The 18384-nt window shown below is 33.9% G+C and overlaps 1 protein-coding gene across 3 annotated transcripts in view; it reads left to right on the top strand.

Moving 5' to 3' along the window:
* GRID2 (glutamate ionotropic receptor delta type subunit 2) overlaps window positions 1–18384 on the top strand; it is a 1512615-nt gene that overhangs the window by 808901 nt on the left and 685330 nt on the right. For all 3 annotated transcript variants that reach the window (XM_032239845.1, XM_032239843.1, XM_032239844.1), the window contains one exon: window positions 15189–15394. In XM_032239845.1, the coding sequence (XP_032095736.1) occupies window positions 15189–15394 (206 nt within the window). The remainder of the gene's footprint in view (window positions 1–15188; window positions 15395–18384) is intronic.

Raw genomic sequence — 18384 nt, 5'->3', positions numbered from 1 at the left:
CCACTCCATACCCTCGTGGGTAAAACCATTTATTTCAGCTCAGACTGATTCTTTCACTGTTTGTTTTTAACTTTGACAGTTGAAGGAACATCTCTGTATGAATGTTGTAGAAAAAAAAGCCTTCAAATATTTTCAAGTACTGAAAAGTGATTGTGTTTGTGTTCATACCTTGAGTGGCACTTGCTTCAGGAATAAAAAGGGTGTTTATTTGCTTTCCATTAAGGTTCTTTAAAAATTGATTGGAATAAATGCTAGTTGAATTTATACTTCATAACTTGAAAAGCAAGCTGATTTGCATCCTGCCTTCTCAAGGAGTGTAGTATGTTTTAAATACTATTACCTGCTTTTGGACATTCCATGAAAAAGAAAAATAAATATTTTAAGGATGCTTAGAATATTTTGATACACAGTCTATGTACATGTGGAGATTAAAGCCAAGAGACTAAACAAAAGTCATTTTTTATTTTAGTTATTGTTTTGTTTTGTATACTATGGTACTCAGTACAATATTCTCTCTGCATAGTTTTAATGCAGTCTTGCTAATGTAACCAGAATAACTCTTTACTAATAATGAGAAATTAACAGGTGAAAAAAATCAATTCAATACCATAAATAGGTAATATAATTGTAATGAAAGGCCACAATCTGAAGGCTGGATATTGAATTGGTATCTGGAAAGTGTGTATAGATGATTGTGGGAAGGAATTCTAAACATCAGTCTTCCTCACAGTTACATTTACATACGTGAGAAACAGGCCTCTTGCTTACGCTAAGATTAAACCTAACTAATATCTGTGTAGAAGAATAGTGAAGATAGGAAAGCAAAGACAAATGTGAAGAGAAAATGGCTGATAATTAGCCAATATTAAATTAAAGACATCAATTCACTGAGCCCCAAACATAACTAACTATAAATAAGTAAATAAGCAAATTAATTAATCAAATTGATGTTGTTATTTGAAAAAAAAGAAAAGTTTAAATAACAAGAAACTAAACTTCCACCTTTAGAATATCGCAAAATAAGACTATATTAAACCCAAAGTCTAAGAAAGAAAATAAAATTAAGTGGAAATAAATAAAACAGGAAACAGATAAAGAGAAAATTAACAAACACTAAAATTATTAAATTTTAGGAAGATTTTGATAAACCACTAGCAAGACCATTTAAAAAATATACACAGAAAACAAAATTTGCCAATATCAGAAATTAAAAAGAGGCTATCTTTACATATCCTACACACACACACACAAATCCTACTGAAAATTCTAACTGAAAAAAAGCAAAGAATAAAACACAAAGAATTTGAAAAGGAAGAAACAAAAATGTATTTCTCAATATATAATCATGTACATAGAAAATTTTATGAAATCTAATACTTAAAGTTAATTAGTAAGCTTACAGACTATATTTGAAAATAATTATGTATCTTCATAATAGCAATAAAAAAATAAAAATTGGAATAAAACATAAATCAAATATCCTGAAATAAATCTGCAAATTTTTGTAAGACATTTAGACTAAAAATTATGAAACATTAACCAAGAATATTTAAAGAAGAACTAAATAATGGAGAGATATATTTTCACAGTTTTCAAATTTTAATATTCAGATGTCAATTTTTCATAAATTGATGTATAGATTTAATATAATCATCAAAATTCTTAGATTTTTAAATTATTTTTAGAGCCTTTTGAAGAAATTGATAAGCTGAGCCTAACATTATATAAAGATCTTATATAGCCACAATAATCTTGAAAGAACAAAGAAAAAAATTGGATGAAATGTTTTACCTGACTTCAGGACTTATTTGGTATTGGCATAAGGATTGACAAATAGATTCATGGGACATAATTGGGAATCCAGAAATCAACCCACCAGCATAGAGTAGGGGTTGGGTATTAATCAACATGCCAATCAATTCAGTGGTGAAATGTTTAAGAAATATTGCTGAACCAATTGGGTGCCTGTATGGAAAGAAAACAAAAATAACTTTTATCTCTCACTACACACAAAAATTAGTTCAAGATTTATCACAGGCTTAAACACTTAGAATTGGAAATCTTTTATATTTCTAATTAGAATTAGAAATCTTTTACAGTAAAACATAAGAGTTATCTTCATAACTTCAAGATATATAGATTTCTTAGATACCAAAAAGAACAATTTGGACTTTCTCAAAATTAAAATGTCCTGCTCATTAACATACAACATTAAGAAACAGACAAACTAAAAACTGAGCAATACATTCTAAAATCTATATCTAAAAACCACATAAATATGCGCAAAATGTACAGGGTTCAGAGAATACACATATTTAAAAACTCTTACAAAGCAACAGTATGAAACCAAAAACAATTTTAAATGAATGAAAGCTTGTCCAGAACATTTACAGAAGAAGATAGATAAATAGCAAATAAACTGTGCAAATTTATTAGTCCATAGAAAAATGCAAATTTAAATTGTAAGGAGACGCCAGTCTGCACCCACTAGATTGGCTAAAGGCAAAGACTGACAATACAATTGCACCTCTGATACTTTGCTGGTTGGAATGAGAAATGTACAGCCACTTTGGAGAGCTGTTTGGCAGTTTTTTTAATCAAGTTAAATATCTACTTACCTTGTATACCCCACGTATTTCATGCCAGAAAAATGAGAATGTATAGCCATACGAATTCTTGCACAAGAATATTCATAGCAGCATTATTTATCATATCCCAAACTGGAAGCAACTCAAATGCCCATCATTTTGAGAATGGTTAAATGGATTTTGATACAGTAGAATATAATTGAGCAAAATAGGTAATTAACTATGGAAATATAAAGAAATACTGTGTTGTGAAAAAGCCTGAAATTTAAAAATGAATAATACTATATCATTCTATATATATATTAAGTCCAGTAAATACAAAACTAAGCTATGATGATCTAAATCCCAACAGTGGTCACATCTGTTTATCTGGGGTAGATTGTCTGGAATGCGGTACAAAATAACTTGCAGTGATAACGAAAATATTCATTATCTTGTTTTGAGCAATAGTGACAGTGGAATACAATAAACAATCCTGTAAGTATGTAAGATGTTTATCTTATTACATGTAAATTAAACTTCAATACAAAATTACAATATAGAATGACCTATAAAATATTTGAAGATCAAAAAAGGTAAAGAAAAGGAAAAAAAGCAATTTTTACAAATATCACACTTTTAACTGAATGCATATTTGAATAATGATGATTTGGAGATCACTGAGTCATAAAAGGTGAGAATTTAATTTAGTAGATACTGAGAACCCAAATTTGGAAGTATATTGGAATCTCTAGAAGAGCTTTTTAATAATTGGAATTCCTGGGCCCCATTCCAAAACTATTCAATCAATATTTTTGCAAGGTACATAGCAACATATATATCTATGTATATATATGTATATATTATATATATCTATGTGTATATATGTATATATTATATATATCTATGTGTATATATGTATATATTATATATATATGTGTATATATATATATATCTCATATATATGTGTGTGTGTATATATATATAAATAGATAGATAGATACAGATATATATAAACTCCACAGGTGCTTCTGATAAGCCAGCTTTGTTCCTTGATGAGGCATTTGGAAACAACAAATTAAAGCCGATCTCTTCTTCCATGTCTTTGATTGACAGTTCTGTTTCCCCTGCCAGAAGACTCCAAGCGATGCAGAATTTGTTACTTTTTGATGCAGTTTTTTTTTTTTTTTTCATTTTTAGACATTGGACATTTCTAGTTGTCAGAAGTTCTTCTTTATATGAAACTGAAAACACACACATTGGACAAATGAACCATTTTCTGGAATAATATAAAACAAGTAATCTGGTTTGTTTATACTCATTTATCAATAAGTAAATAAAATGATACCTCTCTAAATTTACTTAGATGTCTGTTGCCTAAGCACTGCAAGCAATTTACCATTTTTCAATTTGATGTGCATGTTAGATACCTCACCTTTCTAAGTGCCTTTATCCCTATATATTCTAATTTTTCCATCTCTCTATGTAATAATATAAGACGTGGCATATTTACTGATTACAAATTTTTTTAAAATACAAAACACTTGTATCTGTTTTTTTCTTATAATTTTTGTTTTTCAAATGTATATTTTCATTGTGTTAATTATATTGACCAACTCTTCCAATTTTGCATTGTTCTCAATTGGGTTAACATGCTAGTCATGCTTTCAACCAAATGCCTTCCAAGAGGAGGTATTGTCAAACAGGTGGATTATGGTATTGAAAGAGGTTCAAAAAAGGCAATTGGCAGTCGTTCCAGGCAGACTTACCATCAGAGAGGTCTAAGAAAGGAATTAAGATAGATATACCTGACAATGGCTAGATGCCATAAAAGAGTTTTGCAACTGAAATAATACAAAAACCAGAAAGTTATAAGAGGAGGTGTTCCTTAGAATAGAAAAATAGTAGGTAAATTGTTTTATTGGAATTATTCTCTTCTGAGAGTACTGATGAGAGAAAAATTAAATTTCAGGGCTGGGAGAGCTGAATAAAACTGATTTACTAGAATGAAGCAAACAGTAAGGCTGATAATATGCTCTTCATCAAATGAGCTACTTGAGTCCCTTAAGTTTCCTTGCCTAGTAACAATAACAACCCAATATTGGGATCGATATATTGGTAGATCTATTAGAGTGGATTCAGTTGTAGAGATTGGAGGGATACTTCAATGACAGGGAATTAAGCAGTTTATTATGATAATAACACAGATACATGAGCTTAATGAAAGTAGTGATTCTCTTACCATATCTTTACCTCTACTTCAATTCATGTGTTGGCATCATTCACATTCAAGTTAGCAGACACTGGTGACCTAAAGCATATCCTGACAGATTATTGTATTAAAGAAAGATCATTTCCTCTGTGTGTGTGTATACACACAAATATATGATATATCACACATAGGTATTTTTATCCATACATCAAATATCAATTGTTGTCTCAGTCCTTCCCCATTCTTAAACCAAACAATTTGATCAAGTGTATGGAGGGCTCCAAGTTACAACCCTGAGTTACATGATGACTCTTTGTTAGAAGGATGAAGGGTAGGCATGCATAGACACATGCACTTCTGTTTTTGGTTTGAAAGCAATATTGCTTATAAGAAAAATAAAGGAAATTATAATTGTTTTATTATAATTCAACATTTAAAATTTTTTTTTAAACATACCCTTTGAAAGTTTAGTTTATATTTGTTTCATTTTGTTTTGGTCAGCTAAAAATTATTTTATGGTCTTAGATTTTCTGTTATTTGTCTTAAAGTTTCAGGATAGTCTTTACTATTCTACAGCAAGATTGTTGACTTTATGTAAATCTCCACAGCAATTTGTTAAACTGTTTCTGAAAATCAGAGACCTAAATATGCATAATAAGTATTGACAAAATATCTTAGCATGGAAATGACTAAATCCAGTATGCTGGGTAGATATGTACACTTTTACCCATACGCACAAGAACAAAGAAATCAACTTTAGGGATTAATCAGAGAGTTATTTATGGGCTCCACTGCCTACTGAAAACATGGATTTAATGTTTTCAAACTAGAGTCAGTACACAGTCAAGTGATCTGAGTTACTTAAGCCCTACTGTTTACCATGTCACTCTTTACTTACAGTTTAATTGCCACATGCCCTTTTGAAATGAACATTGAAGGACCATCTCCATGAATGCATTCCTAAGAATCACAATGTTTATTCTGTGTAGTCTTGATGTAGTTGTTTAATCAAGACCCATGAAATGGACACATTGCTCTTAATTGATTGCAAATGTTTATGATTACCCAGAGAGTGTTTTCAAATGTCTGATGACTATAATATTACCGACTTTCTCTCTAGACAGTCTTAAAGCTGTTTATTACTCATTTGGCTACTTTCCAGCTTTCAATTCTCTCATTTACTTCAGTATGCATCAATAAGCATATAATTAATCCAGACATCTTATGGAACTATTTCTTTTGCATTAGTACATATGATGTTAAGTAGTAGGTAAAAATATTCTAATGATTTGAATTTATTCATCAGTAAAATGTTCTTAACAAATATTGATCAGCATCACTGTAAAGATTCCTCTTATACAGAAATGTTGTGATCTCATACTCAGATCACAAATTCTTATCATCAAACAGAAATTCAGTCTCAATGATGGGCCACCCTTGCCAGACTGTGTCACCTCAGAAATCTAGTACAGCATATAATTATCTCTATTATTTTAATACAAAGTAAAAATGCTGCGCAAAGGTCAAAAAAATAATAAATGAATCAAATTATTTTTGAAGTCAAGTTTTTTCCAACAAGATATTTTTAAGTGGCTTAATGGTTAAAAGCTTTATTTTCTTAGGAAGCAAGCCAGTTATAAAGTATGTTTTGCTATTCATATGATGGGAAATGTCTCTTCAGCTCAATGATGTATCTCATGTATCCAGCAGTATGACATAATCCATTTTATTTCTTTTAAAGTCCAAGGTTCAAAATATTAATTTTAAAGCTTGCCATTCTGTCATAGTTTCAGAATCCCCAAGAGTGGCTGAATACAGCGTTCAAGTCTTTTTCTACTCCCAGTGAGGTCTTAAAATGCATTACATGATTAAAAAGATTACATGTGTCTAATCTACACAGAGGAGGAAGAGATGAGGAGATGAAAAAAATCAGACACAAAAACAGTGACATATCTCTTTTCCTATTGAATTCAATATTTCAAATGTGATATATCATACAATAATCAGACTGAGAATTACTATTTTGATATATTCCAGAGAATGCAACTAAATTTTGTTAAATTGCAACTGTAGTTTGGAAAATGAGTAGTATTGCAGGATGTCTCTATCTGTAATATAATTTGTGTTGTCATCAGATGGTATAGATAATATACTCCATGAGGGCAGGAGTTGTTTTTTGTTTTGTTCAACATTCTCTTCCAAGCACCTCTCATAGTACTTGGCACGTGGTAAGCAAAAACTTGAAAGAGATGTATTTGTTTTATGTTTGTTAATTTTTTTTAAATTGATACATATTACATATGCATATTTTCATGGTACATATGATAATTTGATACATTCATATAATAAAATCAGGGTAACTAGGTTATCCATCACCCTAAATGTTTATCTTTTCTTTGCAATAGCAACATTTGAATTATTTTCTTTTAGCTATTTTGAAATGTACGATCAATTGATGTTAACTATAGTCACCCTACTGATCTATTGAACACCAGATCTTATTTCTTCTAAGTATATATATTTAGTGATTAATAAACCTCTTTCCATTTCCTTAACCACCCTACCTTTCTCAGCCTCTGGTCACCACAAATCTGCTCTCTATCTATATGAATTCCACTTTTATATCTTGAGAAATATCTATTTGGATGCTAACCACTGGTGTAGAATGAGCAATAGCATGTCATATTTCTGATTAAAAACCTTTTTTGGGGTCAGTTTAGAAATATGCTGATACATTAAATTCTAACATTTGCTGGGATTTTTTTCTACCCTAATCTACTTTCATATAAACCATTTTAGGAGAGATTAAAATTAATCTTACTTTAGAAATGATAGTAAAGTCATTATTTTACTATCATTTAATATGATTTAATAAATCACCCACTACCTCTTGGAGGACTGTTGTATGAAGCTGGCCTAAATAAATAACACAATACAGATATCTGAGAAATTGATGGTTGTTAGAATATTATAGACATCAACCTTTAGTTCTTATCAATATTTTATTCCATTTACCTATAAAGAAAGATGGCAGAAGAAAATCAAGAATAAATGTTATTAGCATTACCACATTAAAATATAATATCCTGTTTAAACATTAATTCCTTCCACTAAACTGCAGGCACCTCTAGGATAGGAACTGAGCCTTCATCTTCCTTATTGAAGAACCAGATGTTTGCTTAAAAAATAAGTGTATTAAGACCCTTTCTCTTACAAGTAGCAGAAGTTTACTTCAAAATAGCTTTGTTAAAATTGACTCAGGTAGTCTGAAAGTCTAGGGAATATGTGCCTTGCCTCTGTTTCACTTTAGTTACTTTCATACTAGACATGTTGGCTCTTGCAATTGCAAAACTACATTGGGACAACGTCTTCTACATTATCCATATATCACATTTCAGTCATTACTTGCATCCTGTGACTACCCCCGAAAAAATTACTTAGGCCAAGGACATGGAGAGCTGAAACTAACCAGCCCAGGACACTTGACCATCCAGCAATACAATTTAGAGAATTTGGCATGTGTAGAACACATGGGATGCATTCAGGTTCCAGATTCATTTCTTAAATGAAAAATGGCATCTTGTTTATTCCAAGTTAACAGGGTTTTACTGGTGGCTAAGTAAGAATCCAACCTAGTTTTCTGACATCAAATGCCGTGTGTTCTCCCCCTAGATAAAAAAGTTGTTATATAAATGAAAGATAAAAATCTTGTCTGCAAATGACTTATAAAGGCTACGCATGTCACCAGGGTACCCTGAAAATCAAAACAATAACTATTGACTTGATAAATCTAAGGAAAAATTCGGGATGGACTCTGTCCTGAGCCATCCAAATCCCCCTTTAAAACTGAAGGATATCTTCTCCCAAATGCTGAGATGACTTGCCGCTGACTACCTTTCTTATGAATTATCCTCAGCTTAGGAGAACCACTTCACCAAAGGCCATGCAGGGGTGTAAAACTTGTCCTTCCACCAGCACTAACTTGGGATAACTCTGAAGACCATCTCACTTCCAGAGCTTACTGCTTGTCTTCACTGAGACTGCATCATAGCACCAGGTCCCCCTCTGCTGGCTCTTTCTTGCTCCCTTCCCTTGTGGCACAAGTGTTATTCCTGAGAGTAGTCCCTAATAATCTTTCTCGTCTCCAGTCTCTACCCCAGAGTCGGCTTCCTGGGAACCCAACCTTCTACAGTTAGTATGCTTTTCTTAGGCCTGAAGGACAACTAAATAGTAATTAAAACAATGAAAGGTTTTCAGGTAGAGTATTTATGTGTTTGGTGTGTTTTAATATAAAATTTTCCTCTATTTTTGAACAAAACCTCACACGACTTTTTAGCGTGGAAATATCTATATCTTACCCTCTTATACATTCTGGATAGGATAAAAAACACTAACATGAGTGACAATATACTAATCCAGGTTCTCCAATAACTACTTTTAGGGGAAGCAAGCAGAGTTGACTAAGAGATTATAATCTAAGCAGTATGTAGAATGTTTTGAGTATATATATTTACTGAGAAAAGAGAATTTCATAATCTTTGATATTCTCAAAAGAGTCTGTGACACAAAGAAATTTAAGAAATTAGAGCACTGGTTCCCAAATAGTCTCTTAAGAAGTATCAAGTAAGAGAAAATTCCTTGTTTTTTTTTTTTTTTTCCTGAGAGTTTCAGATTCCATAGAAATGGGATTGAGCACAAATCTTCATTTTCATCAAGTTTTCCAGATGACTCCAAAATAAAACTCTGTGTATTACAATTTGGAAAAATACAGACTTAAGGATTATAGTTATATGTTACTTCTGTTGCTGGTGTATCAAATTAACACAAAATTTATAGGCTTAAACAATACAAGTTATTAATATTATTTTTTAGTTCAGAAGTCTGAAATGGAATCTTGGTGGGCTATAACCAGTGTCAGCAAGGCTGTGTTCTCTGGTGGCTCTAGAGAAGAGTCAATTTCCTTGCCTTTTCCACCTTCTAGAAACAACTGTCCTTTCTTCACTCAAGATCCCTTTCCCCCATCTTCAAAGCCAGCAGACTTGCATCTGTCTTAATATACTTAGTCTCAACACATTCTTCAGAAATTAGACCTCCCTTTGACTCTCCTGTTCTGTCTCCCTCTTCCAATTTTAAAGACTGAGTGATTACACTGGAGCCATCCAAATAATGTGGCATAATCTCCCTATTTTAAGGTCAGACAATTAACAACTTTAATTCTATCTGCAGTTTTAATGTGTCTTTGCTGTGTAACCTAGTATATTCACAGATTACTAGGATTAACATGTGAGCATTTTGGGGAGGCCATTCTGCCTAGCACAAGTTCCTTTATAGTACCATGGAAAAAATATCTTCCCCCTACCCCAATATTATGTTTAATAACTCAATTAATGAGTCTCCCAACACCTGTTGTTACATAATTATCTGGTAAGTAGAATTAATTACTGGGAACTACTGAAACTTCTTTTAGCTTTCTGTTATCCATAAATAGCACCTAGTCACATCCACTCACGTGGAAACACCTTGAGGTCAGGAAGCATATCTTTCTTATTTCTGAAACACAGGGAACTCATCTCATTGACTGCCAGCTAATCAGCATAGAGCTAATGTAGCTGAATGATTGTGATGGGCTATGATATTCATGTTCAATGAACAAAACCAAAGGCCTAGTCTCTTTCTTTTTTTTTTTTTTTTAATTTTTCTTTTGAGGTGGCATCTCCCTCTGTCACCCAGCCTGGAGTGCAGTGGCACGATCTCGGCTCGATGCAACCTCTGCCTCCTGGGTTGAAGTGATTCTCCTGCCTCAGACTCCCAAGTAGCTGGGAATGCAGGTGTGCACCACCATACCCAGCTAATATTTTTTTGTATTTTTGATAGAGATGGGATTTCACAGTGTTAGCCAGGCTGGTCTCAAACTCCTGACCTCAGGCAATCTGCCCACCTCGGCCTCCCAAAATGTTGGGATTACAAGTGTGAACCACCGTGCCCAGTCTACTCTCTTTTTTAATGGCTCTTTTACACAGAGCACCTCATAAACAGCATGACTCAGAACCTTCTCTCACTAAACTTACCAATTGCCACATATTGTGGGTATTTGGTGTCATTTACTCAAATAAGCAAAACTATATATGCTTAACACTTGCATTCCAAGAGTCTACCTTATATTTCATGTTTGCCGTGTTGGGTAGCTAGCCATCATTAAAATTTAGGCAATCTGGCCTAGTGGGGGGAAGAAGCGTGGTCTCTTAACAAATAGTCGTATTCTATTACTAACAATAAAGGAACTACCATGTTAGACTCTACACTAGATCTTGTATATACACAGCAAACACACACAGACACTTTTGCTAATTAAATTTTTGAAGATTTCTGTAAGATAAATATTTTTTGCTGGGAGTGGTAGGTTACACCTGTAATCCTAGCACTTTGGGAGGCCACGGCAGGTGGATCCCCTGAGCTCAGAAGTTCAAACCAGCCTGGCCAACATGGCAAACCCTGTCTCTACCAAAAATAACTTAGCCTGGCATGGAGATGTGCACCTGCAGTCCCAGCTACTCAGGAGGCTGATGTGGGAGGATCGCTTGAGCCTGGAAGGTAGATAAGCTGAGATCAGGCCACTATACTCTAATCTGGGTAATAGAGTAGGACCCCATCTCAAAAATAAATAAATAAATAATTCATTTACAGATGAGGAAAAATTTTCAAGAAATTTTTACAATCACATATCTAAAAAGTGACAACCAGAATTCCAGTGTAAGGAAACACAGAGGTTATAGTGGTCTTTTTTCATGTCATTTTTCAGTATATGTACCACTCTGATAAAAAATTAAAGCTAAAATTGTTATATAGTTTTAAATTAAGGAGAATTAATTTACTAGATCATTTTATTCATTTGTTTTTTGAGATGGCATCTCACTCTGTCACCCATGTTGGAATGCAGTGGTGTGATCTTGGCTCAATGCAACCTCTACCTCCCAGGTTCAAGTAATTCTCATGCCTCAACCTCCCGAGTAGCTGGGATTACAAGCCTGCACCACCATGCCTGGGTAATTTTCAGTATTTTTAGTAGAGATGAGGTTTACCATGTTGGTCAAGCTGATCTTGAACTCCCGGCCTCAAGTGATCCACCTGCCTCTGCCTCCCAAAGTGCTGGGATTACAGACACGAACCACATCCAGCCTCAATTTAAAACATACAATCAAACACATCACTTTCAGACTTAATACTTTTCCTTCTGCTCACATATCCTGTCATCCACTTAAGGCAGACCCTCTGCTTAAAACTTTCAATAGATTAAAGCTGTATTTAGAATAAAATTCAAACCTCTTTCTGTGTCTCACAGAGATCTACATAACTTGACTCTTCCTCTCCATCTAGCTTCATGTCTCACTAGCTAGGCTGCAACCACACTGGCCTTCTATAGGTTTTTCATCCACAGGCCTTACTGCACTGGGAATTTTCTGAGCTGTTGTCTTTTCTCCTAATCTCTTTGGATAATGTCTTCTTATCCTTTACCTCAGAGTTTAAATACTGGTTTTGCAAAGAGGTCTGCCTCTAACTAAAATAGATCCTCCTCCTCACTCTATTATCATCTATCAATGCACTCATTGTTTTATTCCAAGATCTTAGTGTGCTTTGTATTTTTTAGTTTGTTTACTTGTTTATTGTCTGTTTTAATGTGTGGATGGGTATTCATTGATGTGCTTCTAGCTTCTAGCATTGTGTCTTAATATTCAACAAATGTTTTTGGAGAAAAAGCTTTTGCTCACAGTGAAGATGTAAACTAGCACTGGTATTTTATTTTTGTAAGCAGAAAATTTCATAAAGGATAAGTAACCTGGAGCTTTATTCTCTAGCCATGCTCTGTTTTGTGAGCATCTTAGATCTATTTCAGTGTAACTTTTGTTTGCCTATATTTAGATATACACTGTAACTCAAAGAACAGCAATTTATAATTTGAAATCAATAATCTGCTCATGTTCTTTTTTTTTTTTTTTTTTTTTTTGAGATGCAGTCTTGTTCTGTCACCCAGGTTGGAGTGCAGTGGCATGATCTCTATGCACTGCAACTTCCGTCTCCCGGGTTCAAGCTATTCTTCTGTCTCAGCCTCCAAGTAGCTGGGACCACAGGCATGTGCAACCATACCCAGCTAATTTTTATATTTTTAGTAGAGATAGGGTTTCACCATGTTGTCCAGGATAGCCTCAATCTCTTGACCTCGTGATCCCCCCACCTAGGACTCCCAAAGTGCTGGGATTATAGACATGAGCCACCGCGCCTAGCCTCTGACATGTTTACTAAAGATATATTGCTTCTGGAATGTGGCCCAAGCTTGTGCATTTTTGATAAATTCCCTAAATGATTCTGGTTCACATCAAAGTTTAAGAACATTTAGCATGCACATAGTCTTGTTATTGTACTCCTACCTGTGTTGACCAAATTCCACCAAATTTAATCCTTTGATTAATTCATGCTTCAGGGTCTTACACCCTTATGTACATTCTGACGTGGATATCGAATGAATATATAGCACCTTTATTATTCCCGGTCTTTTATCTCATTCTCTGTTGTAGCTGAAGATTTTATTCTTTTTTGACCTGGTTTGATGGTAATATCCTGGGTTTACAATATAATTCATAATAAGAAATGTAAGATAGAATTTATACAGTATATATGTTGTACAGATTTTGAGAGATATCGCATAAGTAAACATACAATCTTTACGACTATTTTAAAATGAAAGCAATCAGAAGAAGAAAGCAAAATTGTTATTGTAGTCAATTTGTAACATTGCAAATATAAATGTTTAAGAATAAATGTATTTTCCAAATTTTTGGTTATTTGTTTTCCTGTTTTGTGGGTTTACTTACTGCTTTTTCTTTTCGGATGCTGAAAAATACGTAAATTAACTATTGCCATTGAGAGGCAAATTTTGTATGTAAGCAAGCACACACAGTTAAGGATTTTAAGATCTAGTCAATTCATAAGTTCCCTACAATCCCATTTACTTCTTATCTTTCTCTAGTATTTGCCCTTCAAATATTTTATTCTTTGGATATGTAATGAAAAATATAGTTTGTGATATGGTAAAAGCAAATCTACTATATTAGGATTATAATGTAATCTATATTGATTATATTGTACCAGATACTTATTTCAGATATCTTCTTCCATAAACAAGCAATCTGATACTAAGAAGAAATATTTGTGATATTTCAGACACTTAACATTACTTAAATACACATCAAACTACAAATGATACACTCTTTAGACTGAATTTTACTTTTCTTATTTAAATGTGACATGGACACTGGACTCTTTAATTTGATAAATTTGTAGAACTTTGCTTATTTTGGAATGAGTATGTAAACATTTGGCTGATCATCATACATTCAAAAATGTTGCTTAACATTTTCTAAAATGCTGAATATGTTTTGAAAAAAATATGTTTTGCACATTAAGTATTTTTTCCTTACTAAGGCAAACTTTGTATCTCCTACCAAGTTTTCCAAATTTAGCTAAGGAGCTAATACTCATAAAATAGATTAAAATGCAGCTTTTGTTTGTGGTCTAAGTGACCTGAGGCCCTTTGGAGATAACCTTTTGAAACTTTCTATTTACCTGATAAAAGTCAAGTTTAGTGATACTGTTGCCTAATTTATGAAACATTCATAATCTTGATTCAGGTTCATCTGTCATAAATGATATTCATGCTTTCACGAGGTTAATATTACCCTTTAAAATGCTTAGGAAAATAGAGAATGTATTTCCCTTCTTCTCATGTTTTGCTCTAGAGAAATGAGGCATTTCTCCAACTTCCTCCCTGTACCCTGACCCAACATTTCTAGCATTGAGATCATTTAGTTTCCATGTAGATAGAAAGAAATCTATTTTAAAAATAATAATTCTGTGCTGGGCATGGTGGCTCATGCCTGTAATGTCAGCACTTTGGGAGGCCGAGGGGGGTGGATTACAAGGTCAAGAGATCGAGACCATCCTGGCCAACACGGTGAAACCCTGTCTCTACTAAAAATACAAAATTAGCCAGGCATGGTAGTGACTGCCTGTAGTCTCAGCTATTAGGGAGGCAGAGGCAGAAGAATCACTTGAACTATGGAGGCAGAGGTTGCAGCGAGCAGAGATCATGCTCCTGCTCTCCAGCTTGGGTGACAGAGCAAAACTCCACCTCAAAAAGTAAATTAATAAAAAAACAATAACAATTCCTACATTTCTTATGTAAACACATCAAAATGTACTAAACCTTAAATGTATTTGAGATTTCTGTCAGTTCTACTGGTAATTTTAGACAGTTTACAATGTGGAACAATAATCTATTCTGATATCATTGAAATAGCTCATGCCTTGCTTCTGTACAATAATTCACATTTTTGATGGGCTTTTGTTGTTTCCAGATATCCGTGGAATACAGGAGTTCTTGGACAAAGTTTCTCAGCAGGGAATGGATGTTGCACTTCAGAAGGTAGAAAACAACATCAACAAAATGATCACCACTCTCTTTGACACCATGAGAATAGAAGAACTGAATCGTTATCGAGACACTCTTAGGCGAGCAATCCTTATTATGAATCCTGCCACAGCCAAATCCTTCATTACTGAGGTAAGTGAAAATTGTCTTGGGGTGAGAGTTGTGTGAAAAAATTAAAAGCTTTGGAATAGACCTTACAGAGGAAATGAAAATTAAGAGCAGTGGGAGAGAATTAACTCCACAACTCTCGTTAACGCTATTGGAGGTAGCATAGTGAATCATTTGCTCATCTCATTTACCCTTACTGTCCAGTTAATTGCTGAGAACGTTTGTATTTGTATATATTTAGGCACATAGAACAATTTTAAGAAGTCTTATAGAAGTTTAAAAGTGCTGTTGACTTGAATAAATCTGGCAAGATCAAGAATAAATTCACATGTGCAAAGCTCTCTAACTAAACCTTAATATTTTTTGTAAGTTAAAATTCTACTTTTGGAAAAAATATTTACTTGAATCATGTTATTTCCTAAACATGATTACTGTTACAAAAATATATATAGATTTGCTTCTGCTCTGTGAACTCTGTACCAAGACAAATAATTGAAAGTGTCTGAAACTCTGCAAAGTGATGACCACTGTACATTTTATGATGCTGCATCCTCAAATTTTTAGTTGTATCTGTTCATATAGTTAGAAGCTCTGAAACTTTGTAAAAACACAAGTAAGACTTTCTAGTGATTGGTATAACATCTCTGTGTTCTAAAATGCCTGCCTTGTAAAAGTTTATTGTCAGTCATTTTGCCTCACTTCCAGTTTTTAATGTTACATAGGGATAGAACTGGTCATGACATTATATACTTTCACATGGGAGTTTTAAAAATATTTTAAATTTGGGGGAATTTATTTAATACTTTTTTTTTTGCCTCGTTTCACTGTTATGCTTCTGTTAGCTCCTGAAGTACTGCCATAAATCTTCCAAATTAGGAACATGTTAGAAGTTCTTTGACACTCACAATATAGTTAGTATCAAAGAACTTAAGGCAGAATATAAATTACTAAGAATGGTAAAACTTGTGGAAAACTGTCAGAAATACCTTTTTTTAATTTTAATATGAAACTTCATTATGCTTAAAAACAAGTATAAAATTTTTATTTTTTGAGTTCAGCAAGTGACTTCGAGAATCTTATTGAACTTCTAGATATTTTTCATAATATAAAGTATTTCCATTTTTAAATAAGTTGGTTCTTTCCTTCAAGAACCATAAATCTGTAAGATGGAAAGCAAGTACAGAGAGACTGTAATATAAATTAAGATGTTACAATTGCAGTAGATGAGATTGAAGCATCTGTGGCCATTTTGTTAGAGGAGATCAGAGAAAACTTCACTAAGCCTGCATATTTGAACTGGACTTTGTGTCGTGGGTTAGGAATTAACAAAAGAGATGTGGTCTTGATATGGTTTGGCCCTGTGCCCCCACCCAAATCTTATCTTGAATGGTAATCCCCACCTGTTGAGGGAGGGACCTGGTGGTGGCAGTTGAGTGGATCATGGGGGCGGTTTCCCCCACGCTGCTCTCATGTTTGTGAAGGGTTCTCACGAGATCTGATCATTTGAACGTGGCAGTTTCCCCTGTGCTCTCGCTTCTCCTGCTGCCTTGTGAAGAAGGTGTTGCTTCTTTTTCCACCATGACTGTAAGTTTCCTGAAGCCTCCTCAGCCATGTGGAACTGTGAGGAAATTAAACTGCTTTGTTTTATAAATTACCCATCTTGGTTAGTTCATTATAGCAGAGATAATTCTAGTATATTCCTTTGCTAGAGCTTCCATAGCCTTAAACATCAGAAAGTTTGCATCTCATAGTTCTGGAGGCTGGAAATCTAAAATCAAGATATTGGCAGGGTTGGTTTCCTCTGAGTGCTGTGTGGGAAGGAATGTTCTAAGCTTCCCTCCTTGGCTTGTAGATGGCTGTCTTTTTCCAATGTCTATTCACATTTTCTTCTCTCCCTGTATGTCTGTGTATCCAAATTTCTCTCTTCTATAAGGACATGAGTCATTTGGATGAGGGTTCACCCTAATGACCTCATTTTAGTTTGATTACCTCTGTAAAGACCTTATATCCCAATAAGGTCATTTTCTAAGGTATTGGATGTCAGGAATTCAACATATAAATTTGAGAAGGAGGTAGTGATGACCCAACTTTACCTATATCAGCTGCCATTACCTGTTACAAGCAAATAAGGTGGAGGAGTATGTTTAAGAGTTCAGTTTAGAACATGTAAAATTTGAGCTAGCAGTGGACTCTTCATGTGGTCTTAACTGTGTTTTAGCACCTTCATAGTACTTACTGTCTTCTTACTACTGCTTGCTAGTTTCTTTTCTAAGACCTTTTTAAACAATGAACTCATATAATCTTCATAAAAAGCCTTTGAGTTGGTACTAACATCATCCTTGTTTTGTAGGCAAAAAAGCTGAGACACATAGGGTTTAAGTTGTCAAGATGACAAAACTAGGAAGAGATAGATCTGGGATTAATTCCAAGAAGTTCGTCTCTAGAATTTGTGTGCTGAACCTTGGTTCCCAGACAGGGTGGATATAAATGCATGACTACAAACCAGAAGAAAGATCAGTGCTTGAGATGTAGTTTATTTGTTTTTCATTAGTTTAATACACATTGATTTACTATCCAGTTCGTTATAGAAACTATGCTAGGCACTAGCGATACAATGGTGACAAATATCCCATTCCTCTTCTCAAGTTTATAGCCTGGTGTTGGGAAAGGAAAATGAAAGAGTATCAGCATTATAAGATGCATGTGATGGCAGAACACATAAATCTACACTAAGCTCCAGAGCCACCTGTGTCTGGTTGCAGAAGTCAAATACACAGCTGTGAAATGTTGAGGAAGGAGTTTGTTATAGATGGTATCTTGAAGGAGGTTCTTCTTGAGTTGAGCATTAAAGGACATGTGGATTGGATCAGGCAGAAAAAGGTGGGAAAGGCACTCTAAGCAAAAGGAAGACCATAAACAAAGCACAGAGGCAGGGCATGGAGCAAGAAGGTAAAGGGCTAAAAAAGGAAGGGTGGAGGTGGGTATGTTAACTAGCCTGTTGAGAAGTTTGTTGA

The sequence above is a fragment of the Sapajus apella genome, unplaced genomic scaffold, assembly GCF_009761245.1.
Source record: "Sapajus apella isolate SASKATOON/1434 unplaced genomic scaffold, GSC_monkey_1.0 scaffold45, whole genome shotgun sequence".
Classification (NCBI taxonomy): Eukaryota; Metazoa; Chordata; class Mammalia; order Primates; family Cebidae; genus Sapajus; species Sapajus apella.
Note: the sequence above shows the minus strand (reverse complement) of the source record. Positions and strands in the feature narration are given on the sequence as shown.